This window comes from Camelus ferus, chromosome 18, assembly GCF_009834535.1.
Source record: "Camelus ferus isolate YT-003-E chromosome 18, BCGSAC_Cfer_1.0, whole genome shotgun sequence".
Classification (NCBI taxonomy): Eukaryota; Metazoa; Chordata; class Mammalia; order Artiodactyla; family Camelidae; genus Camelus; species Camelus ferus.
Window position 1 is genome coordinate 13,292,460 of NC_045713.1, and position 17,780 is coordinate 13,310,239.

Consider the following 17,780-nt stretch of genomic DNA (forward strand, 5'->3'; position numbering starts at 1 on the left):
AGAAGCACCAAAGAGCTGCATCTCAGGGCCCAAGACAAGGTCGGGGCTGCCAGGACACACCTGTGAGGACAGTCCTCCAACAGCGCCAGCCTGGGGGACCCCATGCCACCTGGCAGTGGGAATCACTGCCACCTTTTTCCAGCCCAGGAAACCGTGGTGGTGGGGGGCACCGTGTAAGGCCGGTGGAGGTGGGGAGGGCCCAGCTGCCCCCCCCCATACCAGGCCGACCCTCTGAGAAACATATAGCTTTGCTGTTTTCAACCTTCCAGACAATGTGCGGTGACCAATCTGGAATCTGGAGCCCATGCTGCCCCAGGAATTTGTCTTCAGTCAGAGCAAATGATGGATCGAGTTGGTGCTTTAAAAAAACATAAAGTAACTGAGGACGACTCACAAGCATAGCCAGCCTGACCAGGACGATAAACACAGCACAGCACAGACAGTACAGCCGGCACACTGAGGGGGCGGGGCGCGCAGGGCTGGCAGCCTAAGTAATATTATGTATACGACTACACAGACATACGCTGACGTTTTAAGCTTGGCCGTGTGCTCACTTACCATCTGTGATCGTGCTTCTATTAAATAGAAAGAGCCACCAGCCACGCTTCACTTCCCCAATTAAGAGCCTCTTGTCCACTGGCCCGTGGGGAAAGGCCCTCTGCTTTAGACACAAGACCAGGAGCACATGCTCTTCTGAAACCGTCACTGCAGTCGAGGGGCCAGCTCAGGGCAACTTCACTTCCCACCTTCCTCCTCCCACTTTAGTTTCATTCTTTAATAGTTTTTCTACCCTTTGGCAATTAAAATCTATTGAATGCTCTTGAAAAGTTCTCAATTCTCCCAGAAGCAGAGAGGAAGCTGCTTGTAGACAGCCCGTGACTGAAAACTTTTCTTAGAGCAATTTTCATTGCATTTTTGCCTGCCGTTTTGAGTGTTTACTATCAAAATCTTTTCTGTTTAGTACAATTATTCCCAGAAATTCAGGTATTGTAAATATTTAGTGACTACAGAACTTTCAACTAACAAGTGTCCAGACACTCTAAAACAAATCCAAACAACTAGAATACAGTCCGCGAGGCTCGAGCAAAGCAAGCGGGCGCCCAGACGCGCCTGGGCTTCCACCAGCACTGGCCTTTCCTTGAGTGAAAACTTATGAAACACACACGATAGCCAAAAGAGTCAGGGATGGGGTGACTTGCAGGGCAGGAAGGGCTCTGCGGGTGTCTCACACCTCAGCGGACGGAACCCTCACCTTTTGATGAGCCTGATGGACCTGAAGGCTTCGTCCGTGTCCCCGACGGCGAGGAAGAAGCTGAAGTGGAGCATGGCGTCTCGCGTGGGCTTGTCACAGTCCTCTAGCCCCACAAAGTACCGCAGGGGCCTCTTGCCCACCGTCTGGGGGATGCGGTGGGACCCAGGATCCGCCTGATCCTCTCCATCCACTTCTCCAGGCTGAACAACAAAGGGCACCGTTTATTTAAGATCCTGTGACCCAGAGCCTGCCCTGGGCCTGGGGAGACATGACAGCAGTGGGCAGCTCCCCCTGCACACAGACCCCACGTTTAGCAATACTCTCGGCAAATGCAACATAAGCCTGTAGGCCACTCGAGGTATCAGAGCTCCGGGACCTGGTTTCCAACAGCGGTGAGCAAAGGCCGTCTGTGTGCAGGGCCTCTCAGCCTCTAACCCGCTGACATCAACCTCTCAAACAATGAAAATCCCCGCCTCCCAGCTTGCCTATAAACTTCCTAGGAAGAGCTTTTACTATCAAGTCAGACTTGTGTACATGTGTGTAGGGTGTTAAAATTAATGCCAGTGTCATTTTAGAATTTTCAAAAATGTAAGCTGGACTAGGCATGTGCCCTCCCCTGGTGTTTCTCAGAAGAATCGTCACTTAGTGCAGTGCTCCCCCAACACCCTGGGTGGAGGAAGGGTGACTACCATCCCACATGAGCACAGATTTAGAGCACGCTGTCTGGGCCACGCCTTCTGTACCAGCCACGGCCGCTAAGCATCCTCAATTCAGCTTCCCTCCTCCCAGCTGGATGCAGCTCCACACCCACCACCCACTTCTGGGCTAGGCCCGCACACACCACCCTCTCTTCCCACATTGCCAGCTCTCTCTGCAGGGGTCCATCTATCTGAGGTACACACGCCCCTCTGTGTAGAGAGGAGTCATGACCCACCCTCCTCCATCCCAGCTCCCCCCACCCCCGCCCATCTGTTGCGTATCTGCTGGGACTTTGACTCCTTCACCTTTCCTCTGGCTCAGTCTCCAGCAGCCCCTCTGTGTCACTGATCTTTCTGAAGTTCAACTTTGGGCCTGTGCCTTGAAACCCTGTAGGATCTGTCCGGCCCAGGTGTGGATGGTGAGACCCCTCAGGGCATAAAGCAGAGCGCAAGCAGGGCCAGGATGCAGTCTGGTCCAGGGCAGCTTAAACTCAGTGTTTGGGGCTGAATGTGGCTGGGTCACACAAAGTAGGAAACTGAGTGCTCAAGTTTGGACTGCTTTGGCACCAAGTGGGAAACCTTCCCAGAACATGGACACACAAAACTACGAGGCAGCATCCTGACCTCTGTCAACCTTGCTGTGGCTCTGGTGTCTGGTTCTAACTGGAGTCCTTCTCGCTGTGGCACATACAGGAACTGTCGCAGAAATGAGAGCACCTGTGGTCATAGCTCACCACACCGCCTGCCCAGCTCTTGAGGGAGCAACAACACCACACCCGCACGCGTGCAGACGGGAACCTCAGGATGCCGGGCCGAGGGGCGTGGACGCTTCAGAGAAACACACACTGTGTGGCCACTCCTCTCACATACTTAGATGTCAAATAAATAAGGCTCCCTCTGTTGCAAACACAGGTAAGTGAACTTCCTCTTGTTCTTCAAGTGTCAGGTGACAGACCATTCGTGTCGCCCTAGCAAGGAGCTGACCCCATGCCAGGCCCCCGACAAACCTCAGCCAAGGGGGCGAGCAAGGCGAGAGCCATCAGCGCACAGACAACTGGTGCTTAAAGTAAAGAAAAACACATCTTGGGAAAATGGCAAAGCTCAGGTAACAGGCAGCTGAGGAGCAGCACACATGCCCCTTCTGGGACAACAGCTCTGAGAGCCGAGGGGAGGACGAGGCACAGACGGTGGGAAACAAGCCCATGAGAAGGAACTTGAACACTTCCACTATGTTTCAAGTGTCAAATCAAAGAGGAATGAAAACGCAAAAAAGTACTAAATATGACTGAAATTCAGAAAAATGCTGGCCTGGTGGCACTAATCTATTTAGAGGAGGGGATTCAGAAAACTTTGCTGTTTTCTGACCTGAAGGCTGGTGATGCTGTCACGTGGTGGTCCGACTCGTGGTCTCGGGGTGGGCACACAGCACGAGGGCCCCAAACCAGCCAGAGACACATAGACCCATGCAGCTTGCCCCAGGACGGTCACAGAGCAAAGAGTAGACAACCTACCCTGGGCCTTCGCGCCAACCTTGTCAGTGGGTGACAACCCTGGGAGCCAAGAGACCTGTGTTTTGGGTTCTCACCAGACAGCTGATCACACAGGCAGGAGGCCTCCGCTCCTGGGCTGGCAGAGACGGCCAAGCTCAGACACACATCTGCCATCTCTGGGGGTCCTCTGGGGTCCACCCCCCCACCTTTGGCTACAAAAGTAACACTGGCTAATTGCAGAAAATACAAAGTTCCCATATAGGGTTGATTTTTAAGTCACCTTATGATAAAAGGCAAAAAAATTCAAGTGAAAATCTACACAGTTCAATCCTTCCCTCTGACATGACAGTAGAAATAGAAATGGGAGCGAAGATCACAGAGCTGATGGAGGGGAGGTGTCCGCAGATTTTCTGAGAATAAAAGCAGCATCAGCTGGTGTGTCCCCGATCCCGCAGGATGGAAGGTGTGAACGACAGGCTCCTCTGTGCACCTGTGAATCCACAGGTGGTGTGGGTGCCCAGCTGAGAACAGGTCACTTAGCCAGGGTTTCAGCTGGTCTGCACCGCGCTTGCCACCCCTCCACAGACACACGACCACACCGATCAGCAGAGCATTTCAGCGCCAGAGGGTGGCTGATTTCAGATCTAGAAGGGACCATGGAGACATGGAGACCAAGTCCCAGGGAGGCAAAGAACTCTCCAAAATAACCTTGTTGGGGTCCTATGTGCTGAAAATGACCCCATTCAATCAAAAGTTAAAGACCACACCTGTGTACGTAACATGCAAATATGTAGGTTAAGGACAGAAACCTCCTGAAAGATTGCCCGCCAGCCTTTCCCAGTGACCACCTCTGAGGGCTGGAACCACAGAGATTTACATCATCTTTGGTCTTTATTTGCAGTTTCTAAACTTCCTACAGTGAGTAAGAATATGTAATTTTTAAAAAGCAGCTAGAATAACAAAAAAAGACAGGAAAGGTGAGGGCAAGGCACTTTGGGGGGATGCTTGCAGGGAGCCCCTCACCAGCACTGCTACCCGTCATCCGGAGAGCAAAGCCTGCCTGCGACATCCCCACAGGAGACATCGGATCTGCTGGGATCTCAGGGGACAAATTAGGGCAGGCGGTTTGCCTTGTTTAATGAGAGCCCCCAGTGAGGGGGGCAGGGCACCCGAGAACACAGCTACACGCACATGCTGAGGGCTCCCACCTTTCTTGTGAAGTAATAGTGGGGCACTTGGAGTCCCAGGAGTGTCTGGAAGGCAGGAGGCCGGGGGAAGCTGTCTTGCAACAGGAAGCCGTGCTCCTCAGAGATGAAGAAGGATAAGACCAACACGTCTGCCTGCAGAGGGAGACGTGCCATCTGAGCTGGGCAGTAACTGTCCTGTTCTGTATCCAAGCCCGTTTTCATTGCCGGGACATTGATGAAAGTTGCTGAGAAAGCAGGAGTGAACCACTTGTCCACAGATAGCCTGCTTCCTCCTTAGGGCGCACGGTGGCCACATCAGGCCCGGCTGGGGTCTGATGCCCTCCTGGAGGATGCGCCTCGTTCAGCCTGAGAACAGCCAGACCCATCTCACTGATCTTGTGGTGGAGACCCGGGCTGGTGAATGAAACTCAAGCACTCCCACGTTTCAAGAGTTACGCCTTCAGCTGCTCTCCTCTGACATGGAGATTCTGTCTGTTGTTGGGGCCTGGGGAGGGTGCAACGGAGAGGCTGCAGCCCCTCTGCCCAGGAAATGCAGCAGAGGCTGAGGGGCGTGGAGCCTGTCCCTGCTGCGTGAGTTCCAACAGGGTCTCACCCTCTTTACAAAAGACCAGGGGAAGGACATGCCCTCACCATCCACTCATGGGTCCCCAGACCCCTGGATATCTCTCACCCCTCAGTGTTTCAGAACCAAGCCTGGATTTGCTTCTGAGAACCTCAGGGTGTGGAAGCCAACTGCTAGTAACCTCAGGGGCTCCAGACTCTTACGTCCTAGAGGGAAATTCCTTTGGCAGGGAGACAAGTCAAGCTTTAGGAGTGGCGGGGCTTGGCTGACTGACTGAGGACCTACATATAATCCCTCTCAGAAAGAAGTGGGTTCAGAGAGACACATGCAGCCTCCGGGCTTTCCCAGGGATCTCTGGAAGTCCCACAAGACTTGAGACTTGAAAGAATCGGACTCTTGGCCCTATGAGGGGAGATGGGGCATCAGTTGGGGAGAGAGGCCCCCAGGGCCAGGAAGGGGGACGGTGAGGGCGGAGGGCAGGGACCAAGGCAAGGAGGCTGATTGTTTCAGGGAACAAATGTGGAGTTGGCCCCCATAGGACATGCTGACTTTGAGGGGTGAGTTCAGGTTACCTGTTTCGATCAACAGCTCTCCCCAAGAGAGAAAATGGCACGTGAGCCCAGCAGGGAGACATCCCCAGGCACCCAGGGGTGGGCACTCACTTCCCTGGACCCTATTCCCTGCAGCTCCCCCATGAACCCCACTGGGAAGATGGGGTGCTGCTGTGACACTGCATCTAAGCATGATCGCGACAGTGCTGATACCGTGGGGCCTGCGCCGTCCTGGGCCGCGGACTTCCTGTCTGCGGGTTGTGGTGGGGAGCCTGGCACCTCCCACATGGCTTCGCACACGAACAGCGTGGGCTCGCTCTGGTCCCAGAAGTGGCTCATGGGAACCAGATCTGTCAGCCTCTCGTCTGCGAGGGCCTGGCTCCTGCAAGAGAAACACAAGTCCCTGTGCCTGGAAGGGCTGTGAACTCAGCCTTCATGACTGGCAGGTGGGTCTACAGGCAGAGTCTGTGAGGCAGCTGTCTGCCCTGGTTCTCTCAGACTAGACATGACTGCCGAACAGTTTGGCTGGAGAGAGCAGGCTTGATGCTGTAGCCCTGAGGCTCCGTGGGGGTCCTGATGCCCAGCAGTGGCCCTTCCCAGGCCCAGCAGGCGGATCTCATGGGGCCAGGGTGCCCAGCAGTCTGGCCAGTTCCCTCCCACCTCTAAAACTCCACGTTTCATGGCCCAGAACTAGATGTGGTACCACAGGGAGACAAAGGGGTCGGGCAGCACAGAAGGATCAGGTCTCAAAAGAGGGCAGGTGCCTGACGGAATACTGTGCGCCTCCTCTGACCGCCACCCGGAGAAGTGTGACAAGCCCAGATGAGCTCCATGTGTGGGGGTGGCTGGGCAGGAGCCCTGGACCTGACCCCCAGGATACCAGTAGCCCTCACAGGTGTCACCAAGTCCTACATGTCCTGCACCTGGACCAACAGGAAGACGGCAGGTAGATAGGTGTTCCCTGGTCTCCCTCACTGGCCTGGCCAAAGGTGTAGGTAGATACAAGGTTGTGACCTTGACAGAGAGTCACGGGGCGAGCATGAGTCTAGGAGACATTTTCAAAATGAGAATAACTGGGGATGAGAGTCACAGGTGGTGAGAGTTAAAGGAATGGTCAGTTCGAGGTTTTGGACCAGGTGACAAGGACAGGGCTCTGAGGATTGAGGCCAAGTTAGGGTCGATTTCAAGATAACAGCAAGAAACTCAAGGGGATGTCTGAAGACAGAGAAGTGGGGCTGAACTTGTGAGAAGGGGAGACAGCTGTTTTCCGGTGGGGCCACCAGCAGGTGTGCTTTTAAGCCACCAGGAGAAAGAAGGTTCTAGAGAAGATTCTAGGAGGGGGAGATCCTGTGGGCAAGGCTGGATGGGAAGGGGGCTGCAAAAGGAGCAAAGGGGGCAGGACATCAAAGGCAGGCCCTGCCCCGCCCCACCCCGCCCCACCCGGGCGGCCCCAGGGCTTCTCTGCACTCCATCAGTTGGGCAGTCTGAGCACTTAAACGCTACGTCTCCTTGGTGCACACGTAGTAGCTCAACTCCCTAAAGAAGGATCCCTGTGTTTTCAGAAAGAGTCTCTCCACCCAGACAGATGCCCTCCCTCCGGCTCTCTGCCCATGATGTGGGGCTGCCCTTGAGGACACCTGGGTCACACCCTTCAGAAGTTCAAGTTCCCAACTGATGACTCCAGAATCTCAGAGCCTGGAAAACAGAGACTAGAGACTCAACTCCACCCCGACTGCCCAGGGAGTTGGCTGGTTTAACCTCTGGTTTCCACCACTAGTAATCCCTGCGCTCTCCCGAGTGTGAAGAAAACTTAGGGACAAACTGCCTCGAAGCCAACAAGTTACTGAGTGTCAGTCTCAATGTTTTTCTCAACAAAATCCTCCCAAACCACCATCTTACTTCTTAGTCTCCTGCCCATTAAAGGGCAACATCTCTCTCTGATCAATCTGTCCCGTCTTGAAGTCAAGGATGGTCACCGTGTCCATTTCCACATCGTAGAAGCAGATTCTGGAATCGGGGCTGTTGTCAGCCTGGGGAGGAGAGAGCTGGAGCTCGGGGACCGGCCCGCGGACACACCGCTGCCTGGGAGAGACACCGGCATCCTGCCCCTGGCCACTCCTGCGCCTCCCCCCAGTCGTAATTCAACCATCAGCTTACCTTCATCCCAATGAAACGGTTGTGCGAATACTACTTTATAGGTTCAGAAAACCGAGGACAAGTTCTCAGATTGTGGAGGTAGACCAGGACTTAGACAGCTGTTCTCAGGGTGGACCTGAGTGTGATGCCCTCCTACCTGGGGTGGGTGAACCCTGGGAACGGGGTGGGGGGACTGGGGTTCTGCCAAACCAAGTCTCTCAGGGGTGAATAAAAGTAAAGTCAACGCCATAGGGAAGCTTCAGAAAAGCTGAGAAAAGGGAACCAATTTGGTTGTTGGGGCAAAGTGCCAAGAACTCAGGTAGGCTGTTAAAGCTTTACTCCCACAGATCGTGGATGCTAAAGGGATGTGCTTGCTTAAGAAAACAAAGGAAAGAAAATAAAAGTTGCTAATACCTTAGACAAAAGAAGATACTGCAAGCTTAAGAGCAGTGGAAGAAACCACAAACTAAAACTATCAACAGGTCAAATATAACAAAAAAGCGAGCTTCTAGTCATCACAGTTCCACAAGCAAAATGACAAACAAAGAAGCATCTGGGACACGAAAAACTGGCAGAGACTCAGTGTCCACCCCAGACCCCTACCCCCAGCTGCAAGAATAGGGGCTCCAACTGTCCTCCTCCTCCTGTTCCTTTAAGCACTGTGGCTAGACACGGTCTCTCCTCCCCAAAGCCCACTCCCCTGGGGAGTGCCAGTGAGGCCGGGGAGCTATTTTTCACTGTGAGACCCCTTATGCTTGCTGAACTTCCTCTTTGATTTTTTCTTTTACTAGGGCGAGCACTTCCTGACCGTGCTCTAAAAGTTGGGTTCCCCCAAACTGGCTCTGCTCTTGAGACTCAGGCCTCTGGAGACAGTGGTCGCTGGGCACAGTTCCTGATTCTCAGCTGCGTCCACACCCAGCATGGTGGAAAAGGCCCTTCAAAGGACCGCCCAGGACCTCCTGTGCCACATCCTGGATGCCCTCCCCACTGCCAGTGAGCCCCAGGTCCCGGCCTGTGCACGTATATCTGGGCACTGTCCCAGCCACTGAAGTGATGAGTAGCCAGGACTGCCCGGTATACAGTGTCTGCCTGTCTCCTCACCATCAACCCGGCTACCCCAACCCCCTCGGCCTCCCCAGGTCCACCCTGCTCCTTGGGCTGGAGGACCCTCACCTCCAGCCAGACCTCCCTGCTGAGAATTGGACTCGTGTCTAAATACCCACTGGCCACCCCTTCAACGCCTTAAACCCAACAACTGAACTTTCATCCCCAAAAGGCTCCTCATCCAGTTCCCTTCCTGCCTCCCCCAGTCCAGCCCCTCGCCAGTATGGCTGCAAGGGGTCCCAAATGGTGCTTCTGCTGTGTGATGGCCCACTGACCACATGGCCTGCTCCTCGCCCCCTGTGAGGGACTGCTGACCTGAGTGAGGCCATGCTTCTGCCACGGGCTTACTCTCTGGTGCCTCAACAGGGCTGTGCCCCCACCCCTCACCCACCTGGCAAGTCCAGAGCTTGGCTCCACCTCCGCCTTCCCTGGAAGCCTCCAGAACGGCCTGATAGAGACTCCACCTGCTGCTGCCTTCCACCCCTGCACACTTGTTCTCCTGGCTCTCACCAGGGGTGTGAAAGTTCACTAGGACCAAGTCTGCTCATCCCCAGGGGAGGAGCCAAGCCCCATTTAACCCACCAGTTTGTGTCTACAGTGCCAGCAAAGTGTCTGGTACACGGAGGGCGACCCTCTTGAATGCTGAGCGAGTGGGTGGGTGGGAGCGGGAACAGATTGCTGGGTGGGAAGGCACCAGCTCCTCCCACCCGGCCACCTGGCCACCGGCCTCCTTCATACCCATGACCTCCTAAGACTCAAGTCTCTCTAAGCAAGAGGCTTGAAGGTCCTTTCCACGGTCCTGTCACCCCTCGTGCCCAGAGAATTAAGTTGGGCGACGGAAAGAGGCAGAAAAGAGAAGAGGTGAGGGGCTCGGCAGAGCAGAAACCACTGCTTCTGATGAAACAGGAAGTGAAGGAAGGTGGGGAGGCAGAGGAGACCCAGGTGAGAGGGGAGGCTGGGGTAGAGGCCCTGAGGGGAGGGACCCACCTTGCTGAGGAGGATGCTGATCTTGCTGCCGCTGGCGTTGCCCCTGAGCGACGTCATGCCGCCCGTGCCTGGGACCAGCTCGGCCAGGCTCTTGCAGCTGCAGTGCGCCTTCGCCTCTCTGGGGGGAGGGATGCGGCCTCAGCGGGTGGCAGGTGGCAGGGCCCTTCTCCACCTGGAACCTGCGCCAACCGGACAGCTCCACTTGGGGTCCGGCTGCTCTCACCTCGCATACAGGAGACCCGGGAAACGAGCCGAGCTCACGACCCAGCGTGGGTTTTTTATTTAAAAATTTTTTTTGTCGAGGTTCAATTGACACATACGTTATGTTAGTTTCAGGTGTACAACTTAACAGTCTGACGTTTGAGTGGGTGAGTTTTAAAGTTCTGTTTTAATGAATAAGCATGAATATGTATTCTGGCCTCACACAGGAGTAGTTTATTTAAGAGCTGCGTCCTCCCGACAGCACGATCGGGCCAGGGCAGGGGATTCTGCTCCCCACACTTCGTTAGAGCTGTGCACTCTTCCACTGTGTGCATAAACTAACATTTATTTAACTAGTCCTCTGTTTAATAGTTTCTAGTTTGTTGCCGTTATAAACAACACTGGTATGTAGTGGTAGCTCATTGTGCGGTTTTTTTCTTTTCTTTTTTTTTTTAACTTTATTCACATTTCCTTACTTTTCCCCTAGTGTCCTCTTTCTGTCTCAAGCCTCTGTCCAGGCCCCTCGTGACATTTAACTGTCTTGTCTCCCTGGGCTCCTCTGGGCTGGGGGACTGATTCTTGGACTCCAGGCTCATCTTGTGTGTTTCCTGCCTCAGTCCCACTATCAGTCCCAGAATCATTTCTCAAAAGAGACTGGGTCCTTTTACTGGAGGACTTAGAGACCCCAATCTAGGCACGGGGAGTGCTTGCTGCTCTTGGGGTGTCATCGCCCCCAGACACCCTCAGCTGATACAGCGAGGATGTGTTTTGTGTACTAACTGGTGTGTATACACATATCCATGATATCTTTATGTGCATCCATCTGCATCTACATGTGGCTAAACACGGCCTCAGACTCCAGTCTCCACCATTAGAACAGGGGTCCCTCCAGGCTCCGCCCCTGCTGACCTGGAACCTCTCGCCCAACAGTGAGAAGCCCCGCTCCCACGGCAGTCACTGGACGGCAATGTGGGAACCACTCCCTGAGCCCTGTGGGGACTGACTTCATCAACAGAGCGTGTGCCAAGAGCAGTGACCCAGGCAGCACTGGGTCCCCAGGGAGGCAGTGTCACAAGTTTGTGACTTCGTGGGTTGTCGTGTCACCATCTGCACTCCAACCTGAGATCCCCTAACCTAATAGATTTTTTAAACTTGCAGACACTAAGGCTCACTTTGTGCTGTAAAGCTCTACAGGTTGTGACAGATGCTCTGTGTCATGTGTCCATCACACAGTGATGCCGCTCCCTTCCCCACCACACAAAGATTAAGAATCTAAACCAAGACTTGAGGTATTTCAAAAAAGTAAGTGGCACATTAATGTTGAAATGAGCACATAAACAGTTTGCTGCCTCCTCTCCATTTTCTACCCACCACATGGTCTGACTAGTTTAAAAAATGTAATACTTTTATTTGGACAAAGACTGTACCTTCGGGAAAGATCAAAGCTTTTAAAGTGAGCCAAGTCTGTCCCTACAACCAGGAAATTTCCACAGATGTCAAAGAAGCATGGGTTTCCCTCCATCTTGGAGAACAGCAGGAGTTGTTTCACAGTCCCCTGAGGAAACAGAAGAAGCAGGGAATTCAGGGGAGCATTATTTAGAGGACCCTGCACTCTGCTAGATTCCCACACCACACGGGGAAGACAGGGCCCTGCCCTTGGAGGATCCCTGGTTCTGACAGTCAGACAGAGAGACAGCAGGCAGGTGAATAAGCAGGTACCCACATGACTCCACCTGAGCAAGTGTAGACAAGTGATGGACAGGATGCTAAAACAAAAACTACCAAGGGCAGTGAGATGGGGAATTCCATCCACTTGTGTTGGTTCCAAAGGGCTGCCTGAGAGGTCTTATATTAACTTCCCTGATAAAACGGACTTTGCTGCTTGCGTGTCTAAGTGGTCACCTTTCGGGGAGGCCATGAGTGGAAGGGATGGTGATCACATTACAGGTACGTTCCACCTGTGAAAACTCACTGAGTTGTATGCATGACATGCCCGCTTTCCTGTGTGTACATCATGCTTCAATAAATGCTTGAGAAATGGGTCTTGTCTAGGGTGCAATACACAAACTGAGACTGGGGAGAAGGAAACAGTGATCTGGAGAGCCGAGCCTGGCATTGCAGGAAGGAACGCATGGGGGCCGAGGGGTGTGCACTGAGGTGGGCAGTAAGCAGAGGCCACGTCAGGCGTCAGTGCAGGCCAGGTAAAGGGTCAGATTTTGTTCTACGTGAAGCTGGACGACTGGAGGGTTTTGAGCCACAAGTGATTTCAAATCATTTATGTTTCAAAGTGTCGCCCCCACCTCAGCTCCCACGTCTCTGTGGGTCACTGTGTTAGACAGCAGGAAGCACGGGAAAGAGCGGAGCTCTGCGCTCCCCCTGGAAGGCAGCCTGAAGAGAACTTCAAAGTGCACGACGGCTGTCTCACTGCCACACACACCAGCAACAACTGCAGTTTGCTTGTCCCGGCCGCATGAGCAGGGAGAAAGGTCTGGAGACACACTCCAGCTTTCCAATCGAAGGAGCGTTGCTAACTGATTCCTTACACAGGCTGCCTTTTTTCACTAGTTACAATGGACACATATTCCTTTAGTTAAAAATTAACAAAAAAGATTCAACTTCAGGTCATCTGCAGTCAGATGCTCCTCATTCCCCTCCGTGGTTCCTATCAGGCCTCTTGCTCCTTCCCAGCAGGCTTCTTATTCTTTCCTAGTATGCCTTTTGCCCCTTCCCAGAAAGCTGTTGACCCTTCCCAGCAGGCTTTTTACTTTTCCAGTAGCCTTTCACTCCTTTCCAGCAGGCTCCTTGCCCCTTCCCAGCATGCTGTTCACTCCGTCCCACTATGCCTTTCACTTCCTCCCAGCAGGCCTTTGGCTCTTTCCCAGTATTCCTTTCCCTCCTTCCCAACGTGCCTTTCGTCCTTTCCTACTATGCCTTTTGCCCCTTCCCAGCAGGATTTCCACTTTCCCAGAATGCCTTTTGCTCCTTCCCAGCAGGCCTTTCATTCCTTCCCAGTATCCTGTCCACCCCCTCCCAAAGGTCCATTCTTTCTTTCCCACTATGCCTTTCCCTCCTTTCCCAGCAGAACTTTCACTCCCTCCCAGCATGATCTTCATTCTTTCCCACTATGCCTGTGTGACCGTTCCCAGCAGGCCTTTCATTCTTTCCCACAATGTCCTTTTGCACCTTCCCAGCAAGCCGTTCACCCCTCCCCAACATGCCTTTCACTTCCTCTCAGGCCCTTCTTTCCCAGTATGCCTTTCACCCTTTCCCAGCAGGCCTTTCATTCAATCCCAGCATGCCTTTCACCCCTTCCCAGCAGGCTGTTTCCCCTCCCTGCATGCCTTCCACCCTCCAGCTCTCAAGTCATTCTGATAACTCAGCTGCTTCCTTCATCTGTCATAAAGAGGGCCTCTCCCCACCTTGGCTTTGTGTCCACAGCTGATGCCCCTACTCAACTATCAGCAGCATGCAAGGGAATCTTTTTTTGGCTGATGTCCTGCCAGAGCCATCCCTCCTTTCCTCCAGCCTCTCCCCTTCCCCTCTGACCTTGAACAGGCCAGGGAATCTCACGAGGCCCCAGCTCTCTCCGCCTGCACTTTCCCCTAGGAGGTGCATGGGGCTACAGGTTGTTTCCCATGCATGGTCCAGTCTCTAGTCCAGTGCCTACCCCTGTGAAACTTCCCATCCCCCTCCCACTTTAGTGTGCTCCTTTACTAGAAGTTCCTTCAAAAATTGCTGAGTGGAGGAGTGGAGGAGCAGCATGTGAGGCACAAGGACATGGATGTGGCAGCCCTGGGAAATCAAACACTGGATCCTAGGAAAGAACTCAGCTGGACAAAGCAGTCACGCTGAGAGCCAAACCCAGTGCCATGACAGGTGTTCTCGACTTTGACACAGAACACTGTTGCATGTACTGGGTTGAATGGTAGCCCCTGAAAGATACGTACACCTGGATATGAATGTCACCTTATTTGGAAAAAGGGTCTTTGCAGATGTAATTAAGTTAAGGATCTCAAAAGGAAACAATTCTAGATCAGTGTGGACCCTAAATTCAAGGACAAATGCCTTATAAGACACAGAAGACATAGACACAGGAGAAGGCCATGTAAAGATGGAGGAAGAGACTGGAGTGATATGTCTACAGGCTAAGGAATGCCAAGGATTGCCAGCAATGCCAGAAGCTGGAAGAGACACAGGACGAATTCTCCCTCAGCCTCAGAAGGAGCCAACCCTCCCACACCTAGCTTTTGGACTTCTGGTCTCCTGGACTATAAGGAAAATAAATTTCTATTATTTTAAGCCACTCAGTTTGTGGTCATTTGTTATGGCAGGCTAGGAAACTAAGACACCATGTCAGCCCTGGGGTCTCCATACCACCAGAAGGGAACAGAATGGTGTGTTAGAGTCCTGTCATCTTGGAGGCATGCACTGCTCCCAGCCTGGCCTCAACCCCAGGCACGAGCAGGGAGGGGCCTGTCCAAAGACATTATGTCCTGAACTGATGGCCCCTCAGCTCTGAAGATGCACATTAAGCACAGCAAATATTTCCTCCCACATCACAACCCCATGTACTCAAGGTCCAGCAATGTAGGCCTTTTCACTGCAAAAGGTAATTGGCTCACTTCCCAATTTCTGGTCATGATAGTTGTAGGTGGAGCAGCTATCTGAGAATCCATCTTTACCACCAACTACCCAGTGGGGAGAATCTGATCTGGCTGGGTGAAGTCATTAAGCAGGCTCTGGCTTGATTTAGAGATGGCATTTTAAACTCCACTCTAATTGTCTTTAGTGTCACATGCCACACACTCTAGAGGAGGAAATTTACCTGCCAGGTTCGAACTTGAACTCGGTTTGGCTCCACTGTATAAATGCTCTCTTTGTGCATGGCTAACACGGGTGACTCACACAGGAAGGTACCTAAAACAAAAGATAACACTCATGACAGCAGCAGCTAGTCTTGCCTTAGTTCCTCAGAGTTTAAGAAACATTCTCACACTAAAATTAGCACTATTTAGAGAGAACTATTGATGAGAGAGACTGGAGTCTAGAAGAAAAGATCCACAACGAAGGATACAGTGAGACGGAGAAAAGGGGCAGAACTGTGGTTTAATCAAGAAGTGTTCTCCCATGTGTTCCCTAATTTTCCTTGGCCCCCGTGATCGCTTTGTGAGAGATGTGTTTGCTTCAGCTAGCATATGAGGAAAGTGAGATGCAGTGAACTGCCCAGGGCCATGGCTGGCAGGGGCTCCCTGGTGTGGACACTCAGTGCTGGGCTCCCTGCCCGGCCCCACTCAGTCCTGGTGTCTCTTCTTCTCTCCCATCAAGCAGCTGGTGTTTCCAATAGCACAGCATCTGTGATAGCATAGGTGCTTAAGCATCTGCTTATCATCTGTGGAACTCTGGAGGCCACACGCTCTAGTCTCTGGTTCTAGACAAGCTCTCATCTAGTTAGGAAGATGATGACACAGACAAAACAGAAAATATCTAAGCACCTGCTGTGCTATCCTCTCGGGAGGGTAAGTTCATCCTTGCCCCTCAGAGGTCTATAGTAGAAGAGAGGTGGAGGTGTGAATTATCAGCACAACACAGGGTAGGGTGGGAAAGGTGTTACAAGAGAACTTTAGGCAACGAAATGTTAGAGGGGGAAATAAGTGAGGGAATAATATAAGGGAGAGAGGTAATGACCATTGAAAAAACACCCCCAGGGAGGTGTGAGGTGTCCAAACACGCGGGGTGATCGCCCTTGGGACAGTGCAGTGACAAGTCCCCCCGTGAGGTGAGAGGGCTGAGGGCAGGATGGGTGAAGGTAAGAATTATGCGGAAGGAGAGCTAGCTGAGGAGCACATCCTGACGGTCACTTTGATGGGCTGGAGGACGTTCCCCAAAGAGATCAGGTCCTAATCCTAGAAACCTATGAATACTAGTTGATAAGTGGACAAAGATGTTAAGGTCTTGAGATGGTGAGATTATCTTGGCTTATGCAGGTGGGCCCTAAATGAAATCACAAGGGTCTCTGTAAGAGGGAGGTAGATTGTTAGACAGGGATAATGTGATAGTTGAAGGCAGAGACTGGCGGGATGTGACCCTAAGCCAAGGATTGCTGGCAGCCACCAAAAGCTGTAATAAGCAAGGAGCAGAGTCTTCCCTGGAGCCTCCGAAGCCCTGCCAACACCTCAGTTTTGGCCAGTGAAATGGATTCTGGACATCTGGCTTCGAGAACAGTGAGAGAATAGCTTTCCTAAATGGCCACCCATTTGTGGTCATTGTTACAGCAGCCCCGTAACTCATCCAGGCTTGTGCTAAAGAGCAGAAGATAAAGGCAGCTCAGTGAATCAGAGAGTTGGAGAGATGGATGGTACGGGTGAGCATCCCTGAAGATCTACCCTGAAATTTGCAGACAGAGGCTGGCCTGGTTGGAGACACCACAGGCCTGGTGGCTGAGCATGCTCTGGGAAGTTCAGATGTCAGGCGTGAGGCACCCCATACCTGGAAAGCACTGTGTTGTTCACACCCATGCCGCCTTACTTCTGAGCTGTGTGATGGCCCTAGAGCCTAGGAGGGCTGCTGGCCCCAGGTTGGGTTGCATTTCTCAGCCCCCTTGACTGGCTTCTGTCGGGAGGCCTGGGAGGCCCCAGAGGCACCAAGCCAGAGCAGCAGCACTGGCTCTGGACACGCAGGCCACGAGACCCGGACACCAGGCACAAGAACTGAGATGGGGGTCTCCCTATGGCCCTGTGCCAGCCCACCCCACAGGCACCAGCACCTCCCCCCAAATTAGATGGTGAGAAAATAAAGCAGGTGCTATGAGTCCCTTCTGTGGGGGTGACAGGATTTGCACCTGCACTTCGTAACGTGGCTCCGGAAGGCTCAAAGATCATCACTTGTTTTCCATTCCAGACGGCAACTGCATCCTAAAAAGAACCATGGAAATTAAAATGCAGCCTGCCATTTGGGCCTGACCGTCCCGAATGACCCTAACAACTGGCCAGGTCTTCTGTCTGCATCAAAGACCCCCGGCCAAGCCCACAGGTCAGCCTGCACTTGCCTTGGTGGTGAATACTCCGCTGATGTGCATGTCTGTGCGCAGGCTGTGCACCGCCCCCGTGGACAGAAAGGACACGCTGAGTAAGCTCGGGGAAACCTGCACCACGGCCACCTGCTGGTGGAAGTGCGAGCACATGGCCTGCTCACTGAGGATCACCACGGAGCTGACGCTTTTCACTGCTAGAAGGTTCTTCCTGGAGCCCCACTGCATACCATGTTGGAGAGGCAGAAGCCACAGTGTGAACAGACAGGAAGAGGGTGTCGTTAGGGCGACATTATCAATACAAGGATCATAAACCATCTACCAAGCACTATTTCTTCTTGTTTAAAAATGACTTAAAATTTTTATAAATGTAAAATGTGTAACTTGTAGAAAAGCTTTAAAATGCCAACACCCAGAGTTAAGATTCTACCTGTACGGTTATTCTAGCTCGTGGCTGTTCTGACTGGTTGAGCACATCTTAGAGTTTAGTTTTCTGATGTTTACATAGGAGTGTTTATTTTTTATAAATGGAAAGCAAACTTACACACTGTATTAAACTCCCCA

General features: G+C 52.7%; 1 protein-coding gene across 3 annotated transcripts in view; it reads right to left on the minus strand.

The window, feature by feature from the left end:
* IFT140 (intraflagellar transport 140) overlaps positions 1–17,780 on the minus strand; it is a 69,650-nt gene that overhangs the window by 31,178 nt on the left and 20,692 nt on the right. For all 3 annotated transcript variants that reach the window (XM_014562824.2, XM_006174047.3, XM_032460093.1), the window contains 9 exons: positions 17,235–17,438; positions 17,028–17,100; positions 15,015–15,106; positions 11,617–11,744; positions 9,989–10,106; positions 7,661–7,791; positions 5,975–6,143; positions 4,649–4,780; positions 1,253–1,452 (listed from right to left, as the gene is read on the minus strand). In XM_014562824.2, coding sequence (XP_014418310.1) covers positions 1,253–1,452; positions 4,649–4,780; positions 5,975–6,143; positions 7,661–7,791; positions 9,989–10,106; positions 11,617–11,744; positions 15,015–15,106; positions 17,028–17,100; positions 17,235–17,438 — 1,247 coding nt within the window. The remainder of the gene's footprint in view (positions 1–1,252; positions 1,453–4,648; positions 4,781–5,974; positions 6,144–7,660; positions 7,792–9,988; positions 10,107–11,616; positions 11,745–15,014; positions 15,107–17,027; positions 17,101–17,234; positions 17,439–17,780) is intronic.